Source organism: Electrona antarctica, assembly GCF_951216825.1.
Source record: "Electrona antarctica genome assembly, chromosome: 14".
Taxonomy (NCBI): Eukaryota; Metazoa; Chordata; class Actinopteri; order Myctophiformes; family Myctophidae; genus Electrona; species Electrona antarctica.
The window spans coordinates 6,961,695-6,984,921 of NC_136795.1; the positions used below are offsets into that span (position 1 = coordinate 6,961,695).

The 23,227-nt window shown below is 42.7% G+C and overlaps 1 protein-coding gene across 2 annotated transcripts in view; it reads right to left on the reverse strand.

The window, feature by feature from the left end:
- llgl1 (LLGL scribble cell polarity complex component 1) overlaps positions 1–23,227 on the reverse strand; it is a 95,750-nt gene that overhangs the window by 29,044 nt on the left and 43,479 nt on the right. Inside the window, exons 5-10 of one of the 2 annotated variants that reach the window (XM_079519683.1) lie at positions 16,565–16,711; positions 9,734–9,896; positions 8,252–8,384; positions 7,738–7,792; positions 1,296–1,450; positions 292–512 (exon numbers count right to left, since the gene is read on the reverse strand). In XM_079519683.1, coding sequence (XP_079375809.1) covers positions 292–512; positions 1,296–1,450; positions 7,738–7,792; positions 8,252–8,384; positions 9,734–9,896; positions 16,565–16,711 — 874 coding nt within the window. Of the gene's footprint in view, positions 1–291; positions 513–1,295; positions 1,451–7,737; positions 7,793–8,251; positions 8,388–9,733; positions 9,897–16,564; positions 16,712–23,227 lie in introns of both variants that reach the window. The other variant, XM_079519682.1, reaches the window with a different exon arrangement.

Below are 23,227 nucleotides of genomic sequence, written 5' to 3' on the forward strand. Positions count from 1 at the left end.
GTCAACATTTAAAAAAAAAAGTTTTCTAAATCATGACAATTTTCGGAAAGATTTGAGGCACATTTTAACGATTTTTCAAAAATAGCAGACCTACAAGTTCATAGCGCGCCACTCGGTGGCGCGCTATGAGCTTGTAGATCTGCTATTTTTCAATAGCTAAATTATAACAATGTTTAAAACACCAAAACGGGTTCCCGCCCCAAAATGGGTTAATGGTTAATGTGGTTAAACGCTAACGTGACATGGATGCGTTCCAGGTCTCAAAGGCTTAAGTTAGGACCTGTGCCTCACCCTGTGCGTACGCTGCTGTCCCTGCTGGGCCTTGCCTGCGTTGACCAGCCTCTCCCAGAGCTTGGGCGGAACGGCGGAGACGTGACAGGAGCACGTGATGGCGGAGGAGTGCAGAGGAGCCAGGTACGGCGTGGGCAGAGAGGGCCACCCGGAGGTCAGGAGGTCGATTACAACCAACTCCTCCTCTAGCAAAACCACCACGGCCGAGGGGTCGTCGAACTCTGTCAACGAAAAGGGAGGCGGGATTAGAGGCTCTGTAAAGCTTAATGATGGAGTGCTGTGATTCTATGTGGCCACACCCAACAGGTTCATTAAGTATACCTGGTTTTCACTTTAGCACCACCCACCTTGAACGTAAGCCTCGCCCACAGATGTTGTTGTATGATAATGGGGAGGGGTTAGGGTTATGATGTCACCAAATTAATGGTGTTTTTGCGATTGGGTATTTTGACTCAAAGGCTTTCAGCTTTCAGGAAGAAACCAAAAATACACAGAGTATTTGCTAATATACATTAGAGTAATGTGAACTCCATAAACACATACAAAACAGAAAAAGTACATAAATCATGGAACTCCATCTTTAAAATTAAACTCATATGTTCAAGTGTCTGTTGTGGAGTGGAAGATCCTCTTAACCCATTTTGACCTGAGATCAGATTCTAAAAATGTTCTTCTACGTCCATCTCTCCCTCCCTCTACTTGTCTCTCTTGCGTGGATCGAGCCCTACCTCTTTCTCCCTCGCTGGTCAAGCTCTGGTCTGACATCACACATACACACAACAGAAGAACAATGTAATGAACAGATATTTGCGCTCATGTTAACCGTGCCTAAAACGCTGATCAGGCATGTCTTTGCTGATTTGTCAGCGGCCAGCTACATATCATGTTTAGAAATATATTAAATATTTTGAGGAGGACCACTGACATAGAAACATAGGTATTTCATGATTTAGCAGATATTTGTAGAATCTGGTCTCAGGTCTAAATGAGATAAAGACCCTCACCTTTCTCCTGCTCCACGTTGTGGACAGTGAAGAAGTCAATGACTCTGGAGGTGAAGTCCAAAGTGACGTGCTCCTTGTCCTTCTGGATGGACAGACAGTGGCGGTCTCCATAGCTGGCTCTGGGCATCCCTCCACTGTACAGCAACACTGGAGAACTGGACGAGAGAGAGAGAAGAGAGACTGAGTGAACAGGACGCATGGGGAACAACACAATAGTTGATTTTATTAGAATGGGCTAATACGGTATGCACAGCAGCTAGGGTTGTCCCGATCGTATGCACAGCAGCTAGGGTTGTCCCGATCGTATGCACAGCAGCTAGGGTTGTCCCGATCGTATGCACAGCAGCTAGGGTTGTCCCGATCGTATGCACAGCAGCTAGGGTTGTCCCGATCGTATGCACAGCAGCTAGGGTTGTCCCGATCGGATGCACAGCAGCTAGGGTTGTCCCGATCGGATGCACAGCAGCTAGGGTTGTCCCGATCGGATGCACAGCAGCTAGGGTTGTCCCGATCGGATGCACAGCAGCTAGGGTTGTCCCGATCGGATGCACAGCAGCTAGGGTTGTCCCGATCGGATGCACAGCAGCTAGGGTTGTCCCGATCGGATGCACAGCAGCTAGGGTTGTCCCGATCGGATGCACAGCAGCTAGGGTTGTCCCCATCGTATGCACAGCAGCTAGGGTTGTCCCCATCGTATGCACAGCAGCTAGGGTTGTCCCCATCGTATGCACAGCAGCTAGGGTTGTCCCCATCGTATGCACAGCAGCTAGGGTTGTCCCCATCGTATGCACAGCAGCTAGGGTTGTCCCGATCGGATCGGGTGATCGGAAATCGCGGCCGATCACGGCTCGGGAGCCAAAAAAACATGATCGGGACATCCCTAGTATCAATATAATATCCATATCATGATATTAACCCATTTTGGGCGGGAAGCCTTTTTGGTGTTAGCATTATGTTATGCTTTAGCTATTGAAAAATAGCAGATCTACAAGCTCATAGCGCGCCACCGAGTGGCGCGCTACGAGCTTGTAGATCTGCTATTTTTGAAATATCGTGAAAATATTTATTTCAGAAAACTGGCGGATTTAGATTTTTTTTTTTAAATGTTGAGGTCAGGCCTAAATGGGTTAAGACTGGAAATTGTCTGATTTGGGATACCGTACTATTGTGATACGGCATAAACGTGTTCTAAAAATCGGTATCGGCAGATGCTCAAAACGTGATCGGGACATCCCTAACGGCAGCTACTTCGGAAAGAACTTGAGACCCTTCCCCACTTCCTTCACAGGTAAGGAAGTGGCCCGTAAGTAGGAGGAGTTGTTTTGTGTGCATAGAGCCCATTAAGGCAGATTTATATTTATAGGTTGGGTTTGTAATACGTTGTGCGCTTGCTGACCAGCTATTGTCACGGGTGACACTGTAGACAGGTGCAATTATGGTTTGACCCTAAAAAAATTGCAACAGAAGGTTTCTCAACTGTTTTGTGTAGTATTAGGTGTCCTTAATAACATACTAAAAGTTTACCAAAGTTTGACCATGCGAAAGGTGTCATTTTCAAGATGGCCGCCGCCAGTTCTTAAAAGACCATTACTCATCCATTATTCATCCTAGACAAGTAATTTTGGTGTCTAACCCTATGTTTTAGTTATGTAGGAATCCAATTAGCTTATATAAAAAATCATTAGTTATGATTATAATAACTAGTGTATTTGAAAAAGTGGTTATAAGGTGGTTATAAGTGGTTTTAAAGGTTCAAAATGAACAATATAAATTTACATTTATCCTTTTTCCACGTGCCATAATGCCCATCATTGGTGATTTTACTTGTAATTCAAATTATGTTGAAGCTTTCAACAATTTACTTAAGGAATAAATGCATTATTACTGTGTGGTACCGCTAACCCCTATTTTCTTTTGTTGCTTTTTTCATACTACACCGTTCTATTTCATGGTTTCTGACCATGAGAGACTCAATGGAATACCTATTTTTATTATTGGGTGTGTCTGGACCCTTATTGTGCATATTTACAAGATGGTGGCTACCCGAAATAGTGCTTTACCATGATTTCTACCATGATTGTTGACTGTTTTGGCAAACACAAGCAATATTAATCCATTGGCTAAGATTCATGGCACAGAAGGAACATATTTTCTTGAGCTTGCATATTGTCAAAATGGCTGCAAACATGAAAAAGAAAAGAGACATTACATTTCCTGTCAGATCCTATTACCCAGGATCAAAGGTTGTCCACCAGAAATATCTATGACCCAATAGAATCACAACCTATATGGAGACACCGGTCAATTTCTTTGCTGGAAATGCAATATGGCCACCACAATATTAGCCCCCATTAGCCTATAATGCAGGTGAATAGGGCAACATTTTTAACTGAGGGATATTTCCACGAAACTTCACAGGTTGATCAATGATATGAATACCATAATGGTTTGTATTGGAAGTTTCCATGATATCCAATATGGCCACCACAATACTAGCACCCAGAAAATAGGTTTGGCTTCTGAACCAGATGAGCTATAAATACAAACTCATGGTTTCTAACCACGAAAGATATTATTGTTCTGGGGTGTTTCTTTGCAGAAAGACATCCCTCTGGCTGTATTTTGGTTTTGTTCTACTGTTTGTTGGAATTTCCTCTGTTTATGTTGACAATCATCCCTGGCAGGGACGTGCATCGCTGAGTATGGATGGTCTCTCAGTGACGGGAATGCAGTCCCCTGTCCATCTACAGAGCCAGCCTGGCCTATGTCAATGAACAAGACAATATCATGTAGCTGTATCAAAGGCTGCCAGAAAATCTGTTCATGTGCCAGGGACTGGAGACAAGATGCAGCAGGAGCTTCACTCCATTCCTGACTGGGAATGTCTCAGATGCATGCATCATTCTGTGTGCTCTTTATGGGCCCAAAACCACTGGCTCAACTCCAGTCCACTCCTCTGACAAGTGTCCTGCTCACTGACAAGAGTGACATCCTAGCACACTGGGAAGAGCACTTCAGTGAGGTGTTGAGAGTCCTCAATTTCCAAAGAGGATATTGCCACGATACCCCAGCTGCCAATCAAAGCTGATCTGGCTGACCCCCCCCCCCCCCCCACCAGTGCAGAGACAGTGAAAGCACTCCAACAACCCACTTCTGGAAAGGCACCAGGAGGTGATGGGTTGCCTGCAGATATCTACAAGAATGGAGGCATGGCACCTGTACCAGGTAATCTGGATAGGGGGAAGTCCCTCCAGACTTCAAGGACGCATCCATAGTGCATGTTTACAAGAGGAAAGGGGACAGGGCATACTGCGATAACCATCATGGTATAGCCCTCCTGAGTCCTGAACATCACAGTAAAGATCTTAGCAAGAATCATCCTCAACCGGCTAATCAGCCATGCTGAGAATGTTGTCCCTGGATCCCAATGTGGTTTCCACGGAGGCAGAGGTACCTGTAACATGATCTTTTCCATTTGCCAGCTGCAAGAAAAGTGCAGAGAGCAGAAGGCTCTATATGGTGTTTGTCGACCTCACCAAGGCCTTTCACACAGTCAATCGTGAGGGCCTGTGGCAGATCGCTGGCAAGTTTGGCTGTCCAGGGACATTGATCTCTCTCATCGCGTCCTTTCATGACAGGATGCCAGCCAGAGTCCAAGATAAGGAATGGAGTGAAGCTCCTGCTGCATCTTGTCTCCAGTCCCTGGCACATGAACAGATTTTCTGGCATAGGCCAGGCTGGCTCTAGATGGACAGGGGACCATCACTGAGAGACCATCCATACTCAGTGAAGGGATGTCCGGCTTGGCGATGCACGTCCCTGCCAGGGATGATTGTCAACATAAACAGAGGAAAGGCCAACAGAAACAGTAGAACAAAACCAAAATACAGCCAGAGGGATGTCTTTCTGCAAAGAAACACCCCAGAACAATAATACTTAATAGAGGGAAATTATGGCTAAAATATTTACAGTATATATCTCTCGTGGTTAGAAACCATGAGTTTGTATTTATAGCTCATCTGGTTCAGAATTTAGAGCCAAACCTATTTTCTGGGTGCTAGTATTGTGGTGGCCATATTGGATATCATGGAAACTTCCAATACAAACCATTATGGTATTCATATCATTGATCAACCTGTGAAGTTTCGTGGAAATATCCCTCAGTTAAAAATGTTGCCCTATTCACCTGCATTATAGGCTAAAGGGGGTTAATATTGTGGTGGCCATATTGGATTTCCAGCAAAGAAATTGACCGGTGTGTCCATATAGGTTGTGATTATATTGGGTCATAGATATTTCTGGTGGACAACCTTTGATACTGGATAATAGGATCTGACAGGAAATGTAATGTCTCTTTTCTTTTTCATGTTTGCAGCCATTTTGACAATATGCAAGCTCAAGAAAATATGTTCCTTCTGTGCCATGAATCTTAGCCAATGGATTAATATTGCTTGTGTTTGCCAAAACAGTCAACAATCATGGTATAAATCATGGTAAAGCACTATTTCGGGTAGCCACCATCTTGTAAATATGCACAATAAGGGTCCAGACACACCCAATAATAAAAATAGGTATTCCATTGAGTCTCTCATGGTCAGAAACCATGAAATAGACACCGAGTTTGCATTTCTAGCTCATCTGGTTCAGAAGTTAGAGCCAAAACCTATTTTCTTGGTGCTAATATTGTGGCGGCCATATTGGATTTCATGGAAACTTGCAATACAATTTTTTTTCGTATTCATATCATTGATCAACCTGAGAAGTTTCGTGGAAATATCTCTCAGTTTAAAATGTTGCCCTATTCACCCCCCATTATAACTAATAGGGGCTAATATTGGGGGCGGCCATATTGGACTTTCGCAACAAAATTGACCGAGTTGTCCATATAGGTTGTGATCCTAGGGGGTCATAGATATTATTTCTGGTGGACAACTTTGTATGTTATGACAAATGCAGGTCAACCCCCTTTGCCCCCTGGGTATATCCTTTTAACTTGAAATGGGTGTCCATTTCAGAGAGTTTTAATAGAGTCAAATATAAAATATTGGATTTCACAATGATCTGATTCTATCTCTGCCATTTTGACAAGTCCAATGGATTCACAGGCCTCAAAAACATAGGGTTAGACACAAAAAATACTTGTCTACGATAAATAATGAAGGAGTTAGGCTATTTTAATGATTTTTTGGCCATCTTGGACGCCATCTTGAAAATAACACCTTTCGCATGGTCAAACTTTGGTAAACTTTTAGTATGTTATTAAGGACACCTAATACTACACAAAACAGTTGAGAAACCTTCTGTTGCAATTTTTTTAGGGTAAGGTGCCTTTTTTTCATATATGCCCTCACCTACTGGCGTGCAACTTAGTATAAATCAGGCTTATCCAAGAAGGCAAGATCGAAAGAAATGAAAGCAACACAAGGGCTCTCCTGGGACACACTGGGATGGAAAAGGAGAGAGCTGCGAGAACTAGCGTAGGATTTTCTTCTATTTTTGTGTACTAATCGGTCGTAGGCTGAAAAGTGCCCAGTTGGGTTAGTCATTAGATGTGCCCATACTGGAAAAAATTACATAAGAAACACAATTTTCCAAGCTCTATAAAAAAGGAATAATTGGAGAAACACTGGAGTTAAAGGAGAATTCCATGCTAGAAGGCTTTCTTACCTTTCTTTGTAGTTGTTACGTCCCCACCAAAGAGGTCCAGGTGTTTTATTGTGCAAAAGCTCCTTATTGGATATTTCCCCTACCATAATTGCTCAATGAATTGCATTGAATGGGAATTGAATGGGGCTATGGGGTGTTGTGCTAATTCGCTTATTTCCATCGAAATAAGTAGTAAACTGTGCCGCTTGGAATATTATTTACATTATGAAGAGAGGATATATACAAAAAATCACACCCGTGTGAACTGAGTGGTGTAAGGTCTTATATAGCCTGTCTGACGTAATGAAATCATGTCTGACGTAATGAAATCACACCCGGGTGAACAGGGTTTTTTTTCTGTGCAGAAAAAATGAGCATGGTTGCTATGTTCACCCGGGTGTGATTTCATTTCTAACCCTAACAGGGTGAACATAGCAACCATGCTCATTTTTTCTGCACTAACAAAGCCAGTTGTAGGAGTGGTTTACACCACTCAAAAATATATAATTTTGAGCGATGGAAATAAGCGAATTAGCACATCACCCCATAGCCCCATTAAATTCCCATTCAATTCAATGCAATTCATTTAGGGCTTATGGTAAGGAAAATAGCCAATAAGGAGCTTTTGCACAAAATAACACCTGGACCTCTTTGGTGGGGACGTAACGAAAGGTAAGAAAGCCTTCTAGCATGGAATTCTCCTTTAAAGCTTAGATTTCTTTGCTTTGCAAAAGGAACTTGTAATATCATGACTTTGACATCACTTCATTCCTCATTGTGTCAAAATGCCACTCACCCCGACTGTGTGGTCCTCCACAGGATCTTGTTAATGGCCTTGCAGGGGAATGGACCTGTGACAAACAGCAGTGATCAGAAACTATTTGACTAAAACGCGTGCGCGTGTGCGTGCGTGCGTGCGTGCGTGCGTGCGTAAATGTTATTATCAGTTTGTAGAATGTGTATAGTTCAACGAAAGTACAGGTCAGTACAAAAAAGGCAAGAGGATCATACCAGAAAAAGACTTGTATATATATCAGGGTACTCCATGTTTAATTCATCAGAACATTTAAAGACGTACAGATACATATAGACTTCTATGCAAAAACACAGGGAAATTTGTCATCATATAAACGGTTAGAAGAAAAAGGTGTACAGTATAGAAACATAGGGGACCAGTTTTGAATTGCACGTTAGTGCTCATTGAGAGCGGTTTTGAAGTAGTCTAGGGATTCACATTTCTTAACGGCTGTTGGTAGGGCGTTCCACATTTTAGTGTGTGTGTGTTAGTGTGCACGAGCGATAAGTCTCACCATAAGGTATAGTAGAGGACACTGGCTGGTGAATATAGGGGTTGCCGCTGGTTACGGGCCACACAGAATATCCCCCGTCGCTATGGGAACTGACGTAGGAGTTTCCAGTCCGTTCCCACACCAGGCTCTCCAGCTGCTGCAGCATGAGACCACACACACACACACACACACACACACACACACACACACACACACACACACACACACACACACACACACACACACACACACACACACACACACACACACACACACACACACACACACACACACACACACACACACACACACACACACACACACACACACACACACACACACACACACACACACAATATCGTATCGGTCAGCAAGGTTCAAAGACAATTAAGGATGAAAAAAGGCTATGTCTCCCTATATGGTATGTACTGTATGTACACACGCTCGCACACTCACGCACGCACGCAGCAATAACGTTTGATCTCATGCCTGTACGCTAAGCCTTTCATCTCCTCCATTATGAATACCTTATTGCTTTTTAGCAGTATACGGTGTATTCAGGAGGGACCTGCCTATCGGCCTATATGACTCTATTACATGACTCTGAGCTGCTTCGGTGCAATGCATTCTAAAGGCACTGTAGCCGAGGAAAGAGAAGAGCCGTGGCAGCGTTCCAACACACTGCAACAAAAGTTCTTCTAGGACAGTTCGACCTGCACCGAGGGATGCTCAAATAGAACACAGTAAGATCAATGGGCCCCATATAAGCCGTTTACTCCCTCATTTTGGGTGTAAAAGAACTTCCCACGTTAGTAGTCGATAGAATAAGGCATTCTAATCCCATAAGTCTGCATAAGAGCAGACTTGAGAAAGAGCGTCCCTCCGCAAAATTCACAGACAAAAAAAAAGATTACTGAAGTTTGGAAAATTCCTTTACACCCAAAATATGGGTGTAAACAGCTTAGTGAATCGGGCCCAATGTGCATACAGAGTGGCCTAACACTTGCAATAAGGGAGTTCCGGACAGCGCTGGTTGGCAGGTATATATTTCTTGATCGCCTCTTGTCTTGATTGTTTAAACCTGGGCCGCTATGCTCGATAACAGGCTTGAAACGTCTAAAGCTTATTGATAACGGGGACACAATAAGCTTGTTATCGGATTGTTTTCGGGTAATGGTTATCGAGCTCCGTACCTATCCTGTTTTCAAGTTCCATCTTTCATGCTAACTCCTGCATGTTTACTTGTTATATATCCTTCCTTATGGATCTTCATTAATGTCCCTATCAAATAAACACAATAATAAGTGATCTTCATTAATGTCCCTATCAAATAAACACAATAATAAGTGATCTTCATTAATGTCCCTATCAAATAAACACAATAATAAGTGAAATAAAGTTAGTCAACACAAATGTTGGCCGACATGCACTCAGCAGAAGGAGCGTCAGTCTGACTCTGACGATCAACATGCAGAGAAACGTGTTTCTTTGGGCCAGATGTACCTGCTTGCCCAGGAAGAGATGGTCTGGATGTCGAGCGCTCAGATCCCATAGGACCACCAGGCCTCGGTTGTAGCCAATCAGAATCTTCCCGGGCAGCTGGGGGTGTTCCTGAAGAGATTCCACCGGTCCCAGAGACTTCCCACACCTGTAGTCCTCTGGCAAGCTGAGGACACAACAACACAATGCTATTATACACCTGTAGTCCTCTGGCAAGCTGAGAAAAACACAATACTATTATACACCTGTAGTCCTCTGGCAAGCTGAGGAAAACTATTATGCAACAACCACAACATTCAGAGTTGGGAAAAAAAGAAGAAAAAAAAAAAACACTACACCCAACACCCAACGCTTATTTTTAGTTTATATTCGTTTTAGTGTTAGGTTAATTTTTTCACACTTTGGGTTATTTGTCAGGTGCAGGCAGGATTCAAAAAGGTCAGAGGTCAACAAAAGATACCATTTAAGAATATATATTCAGTTACTGTTCGTAACGAGAAAAACGAAAACTAATTCCGTTTATAATTTCAGTTCGATTTAGTTCGTTTTGTAATACACAATAATCATAGTTTTTATTTTTTTATTATAGTTTTTATTTAGTTCAGTTAACAAAAATGCCTTTTCAATTTTAGTTTTCGTTATTTCGTTAGTTTTAGTCAACTATAATAACCATGATATAAAAATCACCAATCCCTGCTTTTGAAACCCATTGATGTATAATTTGACCTGCAGTGTCCTCATACACCTCTTCATCCAATTCCTCATGGTTAGACACGGAAGAACCACATTGGAGGCGGAGATAACAGAGGAATGCTATGTTTAATGAGCAGCTATTTTGTTAAGTAGAGCATATAGGGATTGGAAAGCAGAGAGCTTAATGAGGTTCAAACGTTAAAGAAATAGCTCTCTGAAAACCCAAGCCAAGCCATTCATCCACACAAGTCGAAAAGACTCTAGGCCCTGGCACAGGACTAGAGCTCATCCAAACAACAACAACAACAAATGAAGCCAGGAGTTGTGAAGCAGGGAAGATGTCCCAAAACCGCACAGCAAAACCCTGCGTTTATTTAAAATCAGAAAGCCTGAAACCGTTTATTTAACCCTGGAAGTGTCCGTTTCAAAATTAAACGAACACTTCAGTGAGCGACGTGCATTCCTTCTTCAACAGCAGCACTAGACAGCAGAAAGAAGATCAGAGAGAGACACCGCATTGAGATGACAGAGGACTGGCCCAAGCCGAGGACTCAGGGAGGGGCCGAGGATGCAGAGGACTGCCCCAAGCCGAGGACTCGGGGAGGGGCTGAGGATGCAGATGACAACAGAGTGATGATAAAGCAGAGGATGGAGGGTTAGAAAGATCTAAGAGAAAGAGAAAGTGAGGGGAGGTGGGTGAACTCTAGTCTCTGGGCACTTGGCTGCGGATGAGGCAGAACCGACCCTGAGAGATAGCCTGCCTGCTGCCACACGAGCGTGCACACGGGCAAGCACGCACACACGCGCCACACACGCATACGCGGGCGCTCACACACATACGCACGCACACACGCACACACACACACACACACACCTCTGACTGGTTGGGGAGGGCTGACTGACTGAGGATCCTCTCCGGAAGCAGACAGGCAGAAACCCAACAAAACATTCCATTGTCTCTCTCTCTCTCCCTCTGTCCCTCTCTCTCTCTCTCTCTCTCTCTCTCCCTCTGTCCCTCTCTCTCTGTCTCTCTCTCCCTCTGTCCCTCTCTCTCTGTCTCTCTCTCCCTCTGTCCCTCTCTCTCTCTCTCTCCCTCTGTCCCTCTCTCTCTCTCTGTCCCTCTCTCTCTCTCTCTCCCTCCCTCTGTCCCTCTCTCTCTCTCTCTCTCCCTCTGTCCCTCTCTCTCTCCCTCTGTCCCTCTCTCTCTCTCTCTCCCTCTGTCCCTCTCTCTCTCTCTCTCCCTCTGTCCCTCTCTCTCTCTCTCTCCCTCTGTCCCTCTCTCTCTGTCTCTCTCTCCCTCTGTCTCTCTCCCTCTGTCCCTCTCTCTCTGTCTCTCTCTCCCTCTGTCCCTCTCTCTCTCTCTCTCCCTCTGTCCCTCTCTCTCTCTCTGTCCCTCTCTCTCTCTCTCTCCCTCTGTCCCTCTCTCTCTCTCTGTCCCTCTCTCTCTCTCTCTCCCTCTGTCCCTCTCTCTCTCTCTGTCCCTCTCTCTCTCTCTCTCTCCCTCAGTCCCTCTCTCTCTCTCTGTCCCTCTCTCTCTCTCTCTCCCTCTGTCCCTCTCTCTCTCTCTGTCCCTCTCTCTCTCTCTCTCTCTCTCTCCCTCTGTCCCTCTCTCTCTCTCTGTCCCTCTCTCTCTCTCTCTCTCTCTGTCCCTCTCTCTCTCTCTCTCCCTCTGTCCCTCTCTCTCTCTCTCTCTCTGTCCCTCTCTCTCTCTCTCTGTCCCTCTCTCTCTCTCTCTCTCTCCCTCTCTCTCTCTCTATGTCCCTCTCTCTCTCTCTCTCTCCCTCTCGGTCCATGAGTATTTTTAGGGAATCCGGCATCCTGCTGCAGAACCTCGATGAGCGTGTCTGTGCGCATGCAATGCGTGTGTGTGTGCGCATATGCGTTTGTGTATATATAATATATTCGTGCGTGCGTGCGTGCAATGCGTGTGTGTGTGTATCCATTTGTGTATTCGCGCGTGCGTGCAATGCGTGTGGAGAGATTTGACTAAACACTTCCCTGAACCGGAACACCAGGTTTTGGCAGCCGGCACAAAGCCGCACTGTCCAACATCTTCTCTCCCATCTGCGCACACACACACACGTGCACACGCAGCCTTATCAGGGCCCTTGTTAGGCTTCAATTCCGCCCACTTCCATAAACAAGCGTGTGTAATGAGGGGTTTGGCCATGGCCACTCAGTCAGAATGAGGCTGTGTGTGTGTGTGTGTGTGTGTGTGTGTGTGTGTGTGTGTGTGTGTGTGTGAGAGAGAGAGAGAGACAGCAGAACACAACAGCACACTGTTATTACCAGCGTAACAAACGGTACAGTGCAACGAGCAACGCAGTGGAATAAACACATACAGTACACTTGTCCTGCAACACATGTCCGCCACATGTTTCCAACGTATACAGGAGGAGTCGTCTATGGAATGGAAAGAATGTATGTACGGCGCGGAAAGAAAGACTGTGAAAAGAACAAATAAGTATAGAGTATGACCGCCACATATTTCATAAGTGTATGCATATCGTTCCTGTCGGGAGGAAACCACCTAAGTCCATTTTTGAGGTTTTTGATTTTTATTGAACACCCTTTAAAAAATCACACCCGTGTGAACTGAGTGGTGCAGTCCCCCCCCCCCCCCCCCCCCTCCCCTCCTCTCTCTCTCTCTCTCTCTCTCTCTCTCTCTCTCATTAGCAGGCAACAGTGCAGCACTATCTCTCGCTCTCTGTTTCTGGCACAAGAGCGCCACTTTTGCCCCTACTGGTACTCATAGTCACACACATAGGTTAACACATGTCACATAGGTTAACACGGACATTGCTGTTCCTTGGAGTGGTTGCAGCACTCAAAAAACATATTGAACCAATGAAAAGTAGTAAAAAGCGCTTCGGTAAAACTCCTAGTATGCATGTCATGAACAGCAAATCAAAACCATGAACCAAAATGTTCTGTCCAGAAGATGACGGACATTATTGTCTTTGTATATTAATAATGGATTACTGTATACACGGTTGACAGAACATGGAGCATGTATCCATCCAACATTTTTGTAACTCTTATTTCTGTAAACATTGACAGATGCTTTCTGTTTGAAATGTATGGGAATTGGGGAGAGGGCCTTTGTGCATTCTGCACCCGTGGCTTCCAAATGCATTGCAGAATGACCTTGTAGAATGACCTTGCAGAATGACCTTGCAGAATGACCTTGCATTGCAGAATGACCTTGCAGAATGACCTTGCAGAATGAATGAACGTGACAATGTGTTCTACATTTATCTGGTTATGAAACAGACAATGTGTTCTACATTTATCTGGTTATGAAACAGACAATGTGTTCTACATTTATCTGGTTATGAAACAGACTCTTAAAAGTATTTTAAGAAATGTGATGTATTTTAACCACGTGAACCCTGGCGTCCCTATTCTGAGGTGAACATTCAACGAAAATAGCAGATCTTCCAAGCTCTAGCTACAAGCTTGTATACCGGCTGGGTGTGTGCCATTCTCCGACTACAAGGGGAAAAAATGGACCATGAATTGAATTTTTTATCTCAATATTCACTGTCCTGGTTTAATAAAAGGTTATATTAAAAAAAAAAAAACATATGACACGGGAATTTCAACTCCATCACAAACAATCCTGTGTACTTAACCCATTAAAACCAGGAAAGCATCTGTGTCATTTTAGATTTTAGTGTTGGCTGTGCAAAATTAACCAGCCAATAACACAACCTTGTGGTTAGAGTGTCCTCTCCGAGACTGGGAGGTCGGGGTTCGATACCCGGCCGGGTCATAACAAAGACATCTGCTGAGAAAGAAAAATGGGACATCCTAGACCTAGCGTCATGTCCAGGGGGTGTACTTGTACATCAAGCTGCCTCACGCTACAGAAACAGGACATAGTGTTCATTGTACTGTGAACAAGGTCTGAGTCACTGTGTGAATCAGGCTGACTCACCGTCATGTCAGCGACAGTTATGTTATTCACTTAAGTATTTGAGAATTGAACTGGAATTATAACAATCCACTTTCTTTCGGAACTGAACGTTCTTGTGGTACCGCATTCCTCACAACCCTGACACAACTACTGTGTGTGTGAGTGTGTAGCGTACACAGTTTGTCATGCGTGCGTGCGTGCACACATATTCCTGCTACATGCACAGTGGGATGCGTGAGTGCTGAGTAGAGGGGAACGGGAGTGTATTTTGTGTTCAAAAGTTACACACACCCTGATAGGGAGGTAGAGGCGAGAAAGAGTGTTTATAAAGAAAATAAATAACACCCGTAAAGTGAGGGGCACTAATATACATATTATATACTATATATATACTATATATAGTATATATAGTATAATATAATATACTATAATATAATATAGTATATATTATATACTATATATACTATATATTATATACATATATACTAACTCATGTTGATTAGGTGATGTAATGGTGATGTAAAACAAACGGTGCAAACACAAACACAAACGCCATTAACAATAAAGAGACAATATGACGTAAATGACACATTATGACTTACATTTTCCCTTAATTGTCAACGCGTTTACAAAACAAACATTGAACTAAAGACAAACATTAAACCTGTGTATAGGAGGGGCTAGCGCCCCTCAAAAATCTGTGTGAAGTGAGGGGAGCTCTTGTCATCATACATCATCTCATTCCGGCCAAACACAATTTGCGTCCTCGCTTTTCCGTCTTCAATGTTTGTGTTTACACAAACCCGGAAAGCTGGGCATAGGAGGCGGCTAGCGCCCCTCAAAAACGAGAGAGTGAACAAGAGAGGCCATTAAAGTGCCTCTTTTCATAACGTCTCCAACCCCATGGCTCACACTCCTCACAGGCATGCCAGTGATAAACAATCACACTATAAGTGGCTTATGTAGTGAATCCAAAAAGAGACCATTACTCTGCAAATATCCTCAGTGTCCATTAGACCCAGGCAGGGTACAAAATTAATGCAACCGAATGGACCCTTATGGGACTCTCGCTGAGGACTTTTACTGTGTGCTCACAAGGCTGAGACCAACGGTTGGTTGTATCAAGTAATTGCGATAGAGGCGATTATGTAATAATTGCGACAGAGCTAATGAATATTTTGCTGCATTGGGAAAACATATCAGAACACCAACTACACACTATTCTAACAGTCCAACTTTGAGGACCGCAACTGATTCTATCTACTCTATCATTCTAGAGTCTGTTTCCATCAACAGAACCCTGATTATGGTGCGTTCAAGAGACTCCGTTTATCTCCGATTCTCATTCAAGGGCAGTGGTTCTCAACTTTTTTTTCTTTTTTTAATTTCCATAACTCTGAGAGTTACATACCTGTAAGCAATTTGAAACCCCTCAAAGATACCCAAGGATTCAAATTAATATCAGCCGATAATCACCAGTAGGTTACTCATCAAGATGAAGATTATCGACCTACTGCTGCTGCATGTATACTGCGATTGGGAAACGCGGAGACGTCCAACGTGGCGTTTTTCGCGTTGCCCCACAAAATCTAAACCTAACCTCAGTCTTAACCGACCACGTAAGTCCCATAACCTCATATCAGTTTTAACCGGCCACATAAGTCCCCTAACCTCATATCAGTTTTAACCGGCCACATAAGTCCCCTAACCTCATACCAGTTTTAACCAGCCACATAAGTCCCCTAACCTCATACCAGTTTTAACCGGCCACATAAGTCCCCTAACCTCATACCAGTTTTAACCGGCCACATAAGTACCCTAACCTCATACCAGTTTTAACCAGCGACATAAGTCCCCTAACCTCATACCAGTTTTAACCAGCGACATAAGTCCCCTAACCTCATACCAGTTTTAACCGGCCACATAAGTCCCCTAACCTCATACCAGTTTTAACCAGCGACATAAGTCCCCTAACTTCATATCAGTTTTATGTGTTGTTCTAATCTAGAGGCAGCAGAGTCTGGTTCTGGAAGAACGGGACAGGAGGCAGAGTGGAGGACGACAACGCTCTCAGCGCTGAAAAAGCATTCGCTTGCAACTTGCTTGGGTGCATTAATGAATTATTGATTTGAGGTTCACGAGTGAGTTTATGAGCATGGAGTTATTAGTGTTATGTTCCAGACTCTGGCGCACGCACGCACGCACACACACACACTTCTCACCTCTGCATGACCTGGTCCTGGTGCAGTGATTGGCTGTCCCTGAGAGAGAGGCGGGGCAGATCCAGAAAGTACACACCCCCTCCCTCGGTTCCGACGCAGAGCAGGTCACATGACCTCAGGAGGAGCAGCACGGTCACTCGGGTAGCGCTGGAGAGGAGAGGGAGGAGAGGAATAACCATGGAATGATGAACGGATGCAGATGGAATGCCCACCATCAGGACACACTTTAGAACAGTGATTTTCAACCTTTTTTTTCATATCATTTCCCATTATTTATTCAGCATTTGAGCCACGGACGACCATTTGATCACATTTGGCCTCTTCGACACAAAAGTATAGAATAATTTGTTAATTCGTTGTATAAGACTTTGTCCACAATTCCAAGCTGTAGGAGAGAACAGGCAAACGATCAAAATTACATTTATTCTACATTCTCCAATGGTGTGTAGACTTCTTGTAAATTAACCCATTTTGGGCGGGAACCCCTTTTGGTGTTAGCATTATGTTATGCTTTAGCTATTGAAAAATAGCTGCTATTTTTGAAAAATCGAAGAACCACTGACATAGAAACATAGCTTTTTCAGAAAACTGTCAGGATGTAGAAGACATTTTTAGAATCTGATCTCAGGTCAAAATAGGTTAAGTAATGCAGATGTTTAACAATAGTTCAACTTTTGAGAGCGTAAAATGAAACCATTTTACGCTCTCAAGAGTTAAAGATATATAAGGGTTACCAACTCTCATCATTTAGCTGGGGACCACCTGGGAACCTCCCTCAAGGACCGCTGGTGGTCCACGGATCACTGGTTGAAAACCACTGCTTTGGAACAAATCATCTTATATCTCTCTCTTTTTTTTAGGCTATGTAAAACAAAAAATAGAATCAAAATAGAATCCAAATACATAATGTGCTATGGCCAAAAAAAAACAGGCCATATTGAATCATTTTACACTGAATGATGGTTTTAAATAGCGGCAGAAGCAGATCCACACAAGCTGGTTTTGAGAATGCATGAGCATTTTTCAACGGATGAAACGATTCAGACGATTATGCAAGAATAATGATGATTATATAAAATAATTGCGATGGGCCATTATGTAATCATTGTGACAGCGCTAGCCCAAACATTTAGACTCTCGTAGAGGTTTTTTTCCGATTCTGACGAATCTCTCTACGAGAGTCTAAAAGACTAGTCCCTTAAAAAAAGTCTCGTGTTTACGTCTGTGCCTCAAAATCACTCTTACCTTGTACATATGCAAAATCTAAAATCTAAATAGTTTTGCCCCACATGTCCGGCGGGTGTTCGGAAAACAATTACACCCGTAGGGACCGTAGTTTTCAATAAAAATACTTTTTTTAAGGGACTAGTCTTTTAGACTCTCGTAGAGAGATTCGTCAGAATCGGAAAAAACCTCTACGAGAGTCTAAATGTTTGGGCTATGACAGCGCTAATGACGCGGACATGTCATTTATCTGCGGAGGAGAAGAGCCGATGAGAAAGCGATTAAGATGGAGCGAACTGAAAAGTGACATCTGCTGAATGACAGAGACGCGGGGAGGGGGAAGAGGAGGAATAGGTTTAAGGGAAATCAAACGTAGGCGTCGATTAAAGCAAAAGAAAAACTCACAACTGAAAAAGGGCAAGTCCTAATGTGTAATTTGTGACAAGTTTTTCACACTTTTAGACCATATCTGTGGTCATCATATGGGCATACCGAACAATGGATGCCAAAATTGGCAAATCTCATTTTTGTGTGTTTTTATATCAAAAGTCCATAAAAATATATTTTTTATTACTTCCTGAAAACGAAAACTTGCTGCGTGATGATGTGTAGAGATACACATCAATAAAAGCCAATAAAAATGAAGCTCACCAGTTTGATTCCCATGCTTCATTCTCCTCCTCTACAGCTGGTTTTGATTAAATAACTACCGGTACTCCGTTTTTAATCTCATTCAAGATGACATCCAAACAGTGTATTACTTGTTTTAAAGGTAATCATCATTCATCACGCTAAAATATGTATATAGGTTGTGTATAGGTTAGAAATAATCTGCTGGCTTTTCCCATAGAGTATATACAGTAAAAGGATAGCGACTGAACTGGCGCGAAGCTCCGCCCCCCAGCTATTCATGTCAGTGGAAGTTGCTCAGTGGCGTTTTGAAGCACCCGGAAGACTGCCGGAAGTACCGTCTCAGAACGTCTACTTCCGCATTTGACCACCAAATTTTGGTGGTCAAATGCGGAAGTGCAACCGAGCGCTCAATGTTAAAGCCCAGCTGCACAGGGTTTCCCGGTCATGAATCCACGGGTCCGCCTGTAGTCCCTCCTCCTACCACTAGGGCCCAGAGCTTCAACGTTGAATAGCCTCACTGGCCCCTTGGCTTTTCCCCAGTCTCTCTGTCACTTTGTTTACAAACGAAATTCACGTGCAGGAAGTCACAGACTTTGAGACCCCATAGATGCGACGCTCTGATTGGTTCAGAAACTTCAGAGCCAGCGTTTCAAGGTGAAACTTCAAAATAAAATGTCCACCATTTCCGTTTCCTTACACCTTTAACACAATATGTAAAACTATGATAGCCATACGGATAACCAGTTGAAGACATTGCAGATTGGGGCGTTAACGATTGCGGTTATGAAATATATCGGAGATCGTTACGGTTTTCTGGAAGACTGAAATAACTAATAACTGAAAATAGGCTATCCTTAAAATCTCCAAAGACTGCAGTTTTCCTCTCTCATGATCAAAGCAAGGGCGTTTGGGAAAGCTTTCTATCATGGGTTGACTCGTGATCCACAGGCTCCACGAAAGGCTCCCGGAAAGTGCCAAATGACGACAGTTCAAGAATTTGTTGGGTTAACGCTTAGGCCACCAGCATTTATTGATACTGTACAGTGAACACTGTGATATAATTCACTTTTTCCCTGTTCAGCTCTTATTTTGAAGAGCCAATAAACCAAACCGGATGTTATGATCTTATGTTAGGGTGTGTGACGATGCAACATCAGTCCATGTTTACCGCGGGTGCTGCTATAATATGATGCAGCAGGATCACAGTGTCTGCTCTGGGCCGTGGAATAAACCTCGTTTTGACCAAAAATGCCATCTGGGACAAGGAATAGGAGATACAGGCAATTGAAAGAAACAGATAGAGTGGGTGTGTATGGGCATGGCGGTCAAGATGGCACGATCCAGTGTTATTGACAACACCAGCTAGCAACCAGATGGTAACGCGAGTAGAATTAAGACTTGATCAATCAAAAGCACTCTAAAAGACCAATTGCAAAATCAACGGCAATGGCCGCAACAGTTAATTGCTTTTAATTGACGTAGATCTACGGCAATGGCGGCCTAAGCGTTAAGATTCCACTAGATTCCCATGAATATGAATCTTCTCATTTCATCTGTTCATTCTACAGTATAAAAAACAAAACCACATACACGCGAAAAAAAAAGCATCTACATTTCAACAATAGGCCTAAATGCTAATTTCTAGTTGTCTAGTTAACCCATACAGGACGGGAACCCCTTTTGGTGTCTTGTAGATCTGCAATTTATTTTAAATCGTGAAAATGTGGCGCACATTTAGAATATATTATTTCAGTGCTTCTGGGGGGTCCCTGGAACAACATATTTTCAGAGGGGGGTCGGCGGCCAATTACATAGAATTTTTGGGATCCTTGACATGAAATAGTTTTAAAATCACTGATATAGAAACAGAGGTTTTTCTGAAAACTGTCATGATTTAGAAGACATGTTGTAGAATCTGGTCTCAGTACTAAATGAGTTATAACAACACTATGGAGTCCGGAGGAGCGTTAGACTGGGGTCTCCTCACACACACAAATCTTCCTCAGTACTCTGCCTATGATAATAGCCGCTTTCTGCAGCCTTACTGTACTTCCATCATGTACAGTGAGCATACAGTAACACTGCCTTATCACGCAATACATCCGCTGGCGACTTCCTGAAGTGGTGCAATGTCATTACATTTACCTTTATTTGTAGTTGTCACGTCCCCACCAAAGAGGTCCAGTTGTTATTTTGTGCAAAAGCGCATTATTGGCTATTTCCCCTACCATAAGCCCTCAATGAATTGAATTGCATTGAATTGAATGGGGCATTGGGGTGTTGTGCTAATTTGCTTATATCCATCGCTCAAAACATCTGTTATGTAACATGCCTTTATTTGCCATGTTTTAGCGCCTTTTACAGGCTGACAAGGGAATGTAACCTTATTTTCTGTGTCTTTGATTATTAGAGGTTATCATGACCTCAGGTCAATCAAGAGTAACCTTATTTCTGCCTTTGATGTCATTGTTTATTAGAAGTCATCAGGACCTCAGGTCAGGTCAATCAAGAGTGCATTAGCTGCACCTTTAGTACTAATCAAGGGTTAGTAAACCATGCCTTGTCAGTTTAGAGGGGAAAAAGGACTGCTCTGCATTGACACCCTCTACACACATCTACACTCACACTGACTGTGTTTGGACCTCACAGAAGCTTTGTTTGTGAGTACTTTGGAATGTTGGTGTTTTGTGTATGTTTAACTTTGTAAAGAGACAATTAATGCAAGTTTATTTCATCATGCTTTAGAGAGAATTCATGTACCATTTCATCATGCTTTGTTAGAGTAAAAACATTTGCAGCTTATTGATGTCAGAATCTGTGTATTTGCATTGCTGTCTTAGTACATTGCATTTCATGTTTGTCAGATAAGATTTTGACATGCTTCTTTTTTCTGTATTTACAGTTTCACACTTTTATTCTTTATTAAACGGACATTTATGAAGAAGACGAGTGTTTGTGCTATCTGGTGATGCGTACACATACACGTACTCAGGTTCCAGAATAACATCTCTTAATAATGTAAATAGTATCCCTATTGTGTAAAGTGGCACACTTTACTACTTATTTCCACGGAAATAAGCGAATTAGCACGAAAACCGAACCCCCATTGAGGGCTTATATTAGGGGAAATAGCCAATAATGCACTTTTGCACAAAATAACACCTGGACCTCTTTGGCGGGGACGTAACAACTACAAATAAAGGTAAGAAAGCCTTCTAGCATGGAATTCTCCTTTAACGTCATCATTTTAGACCCCTCACCTTTTCTATTTTTGCCAACTTTTCTGTGGCGCTAGAGCGAGATGGTCGGTCGAGCTTCTAGTGACTATAATACAGTACAACCCAGACTGCTCCTTAAAGGTCCAGGGTTAAATGAACACTTGTTTTACTGTGTACACAAGGGGCCCCATCTTGAAAAAAGTAGAAATTGTGAAAATAGCCAATCTACGAGCTCACAACCCGTTGATGTAGATCGGCTATTTTCACTATTTTAAAATGTTTTTCAAAAAACAAGTTTGGTCATAAGGGGTAAGGTCTTTGTAGACCAGGTCCACAAATTAATACCAGGTGTTTGAAAAGTAAAATAAAATAAAAATCAAACCAAACCAAACAAATATTATGCATTGTCCTTTCTTTCCAGAAGAGCACTGGTTTGGAACCAGTCCAAAAAGAATACATTTGTATAGAAGCTGGTGGGTCCAGATGTTATTATAGTCAATTCATACATATTTTGTAGTATTCAGCAAACCAAATCACAATAAAATGTGTTAATGTAGTGTAGCTGCAAAATGTGATTTACACTTAGCTTGTACACCGAAAATAGCCAATCTATAAGCTCACGTGTTGTGCTTAGATTAAGGCGCTGTGAGCTTGTACATGTGCTATTTTAGGGGTGTGACACTCACGTTGAAAAAAAAAGTATAAAGAGCCGTTCACCCAAGCACGATAACTACAACTATAAGGATAATGTGAGCATCTACACTGATGAACCATTATGTTCTGCAAACAGTCTAGCTGTGTGTGGGCAGCCTGTGTAAGCACCCACACGAGAGGGCAAGAAATAGAGAGAGATCTCCATGTATGTGGCGCTGAAACACAGACACATCCAAATAGGATATATGGATAACGTTATAGGTCAGGTGCTAGTACAAAACCGTTCCTTTATATTATTATTATATTAATAATTAATATATTCATAATAGTATTATATTATTCAAAAATGTAAAAACATTTTAAAATAGTGAAAATCTGTGATTTACAAGCTCACGATGGCTCGCATCATGAGGTATTGTGAGCTAGTAGATCTGCTATTTTCAGTACTTTTGTACGACACTTGTATGATGAAGCAGGGCATTAACTTGGAAAAAATATATAAATAGTTGAAATATGGGTAATGTGAGATACAAGATTTCTTCCCAACACCAGCGATATCTGAATCTAATTATGAATTATAAGGAGGCAAGATAGTTGTACCTGAGGGAGTGCTGCAAAATTCTTGCTCAAATGTGAATCTCGGTTTTCCTCCACAAGAATTGAGATCACACAATGTGAGATCTCACACGATTCTAATTTTTTCCATGAAAATATTTATTGTAGAATTAGCTACTCATAATCGCCTCGTTCTTTTCCAATGGCGAATAACACCAACTGCATGCCAGATGTCCTCCTGAGAGTTTCTTGAATTGAGTTTCTTGGCCGGCAATGTTTCTATCATTCATACAAAATTACTATCGTTGTCGTTAATAGTTGCGGTGTGGACCATCCACTTTGGTTAGAACCGTTTTTAAAGATGGAGTTTGGCATGTGT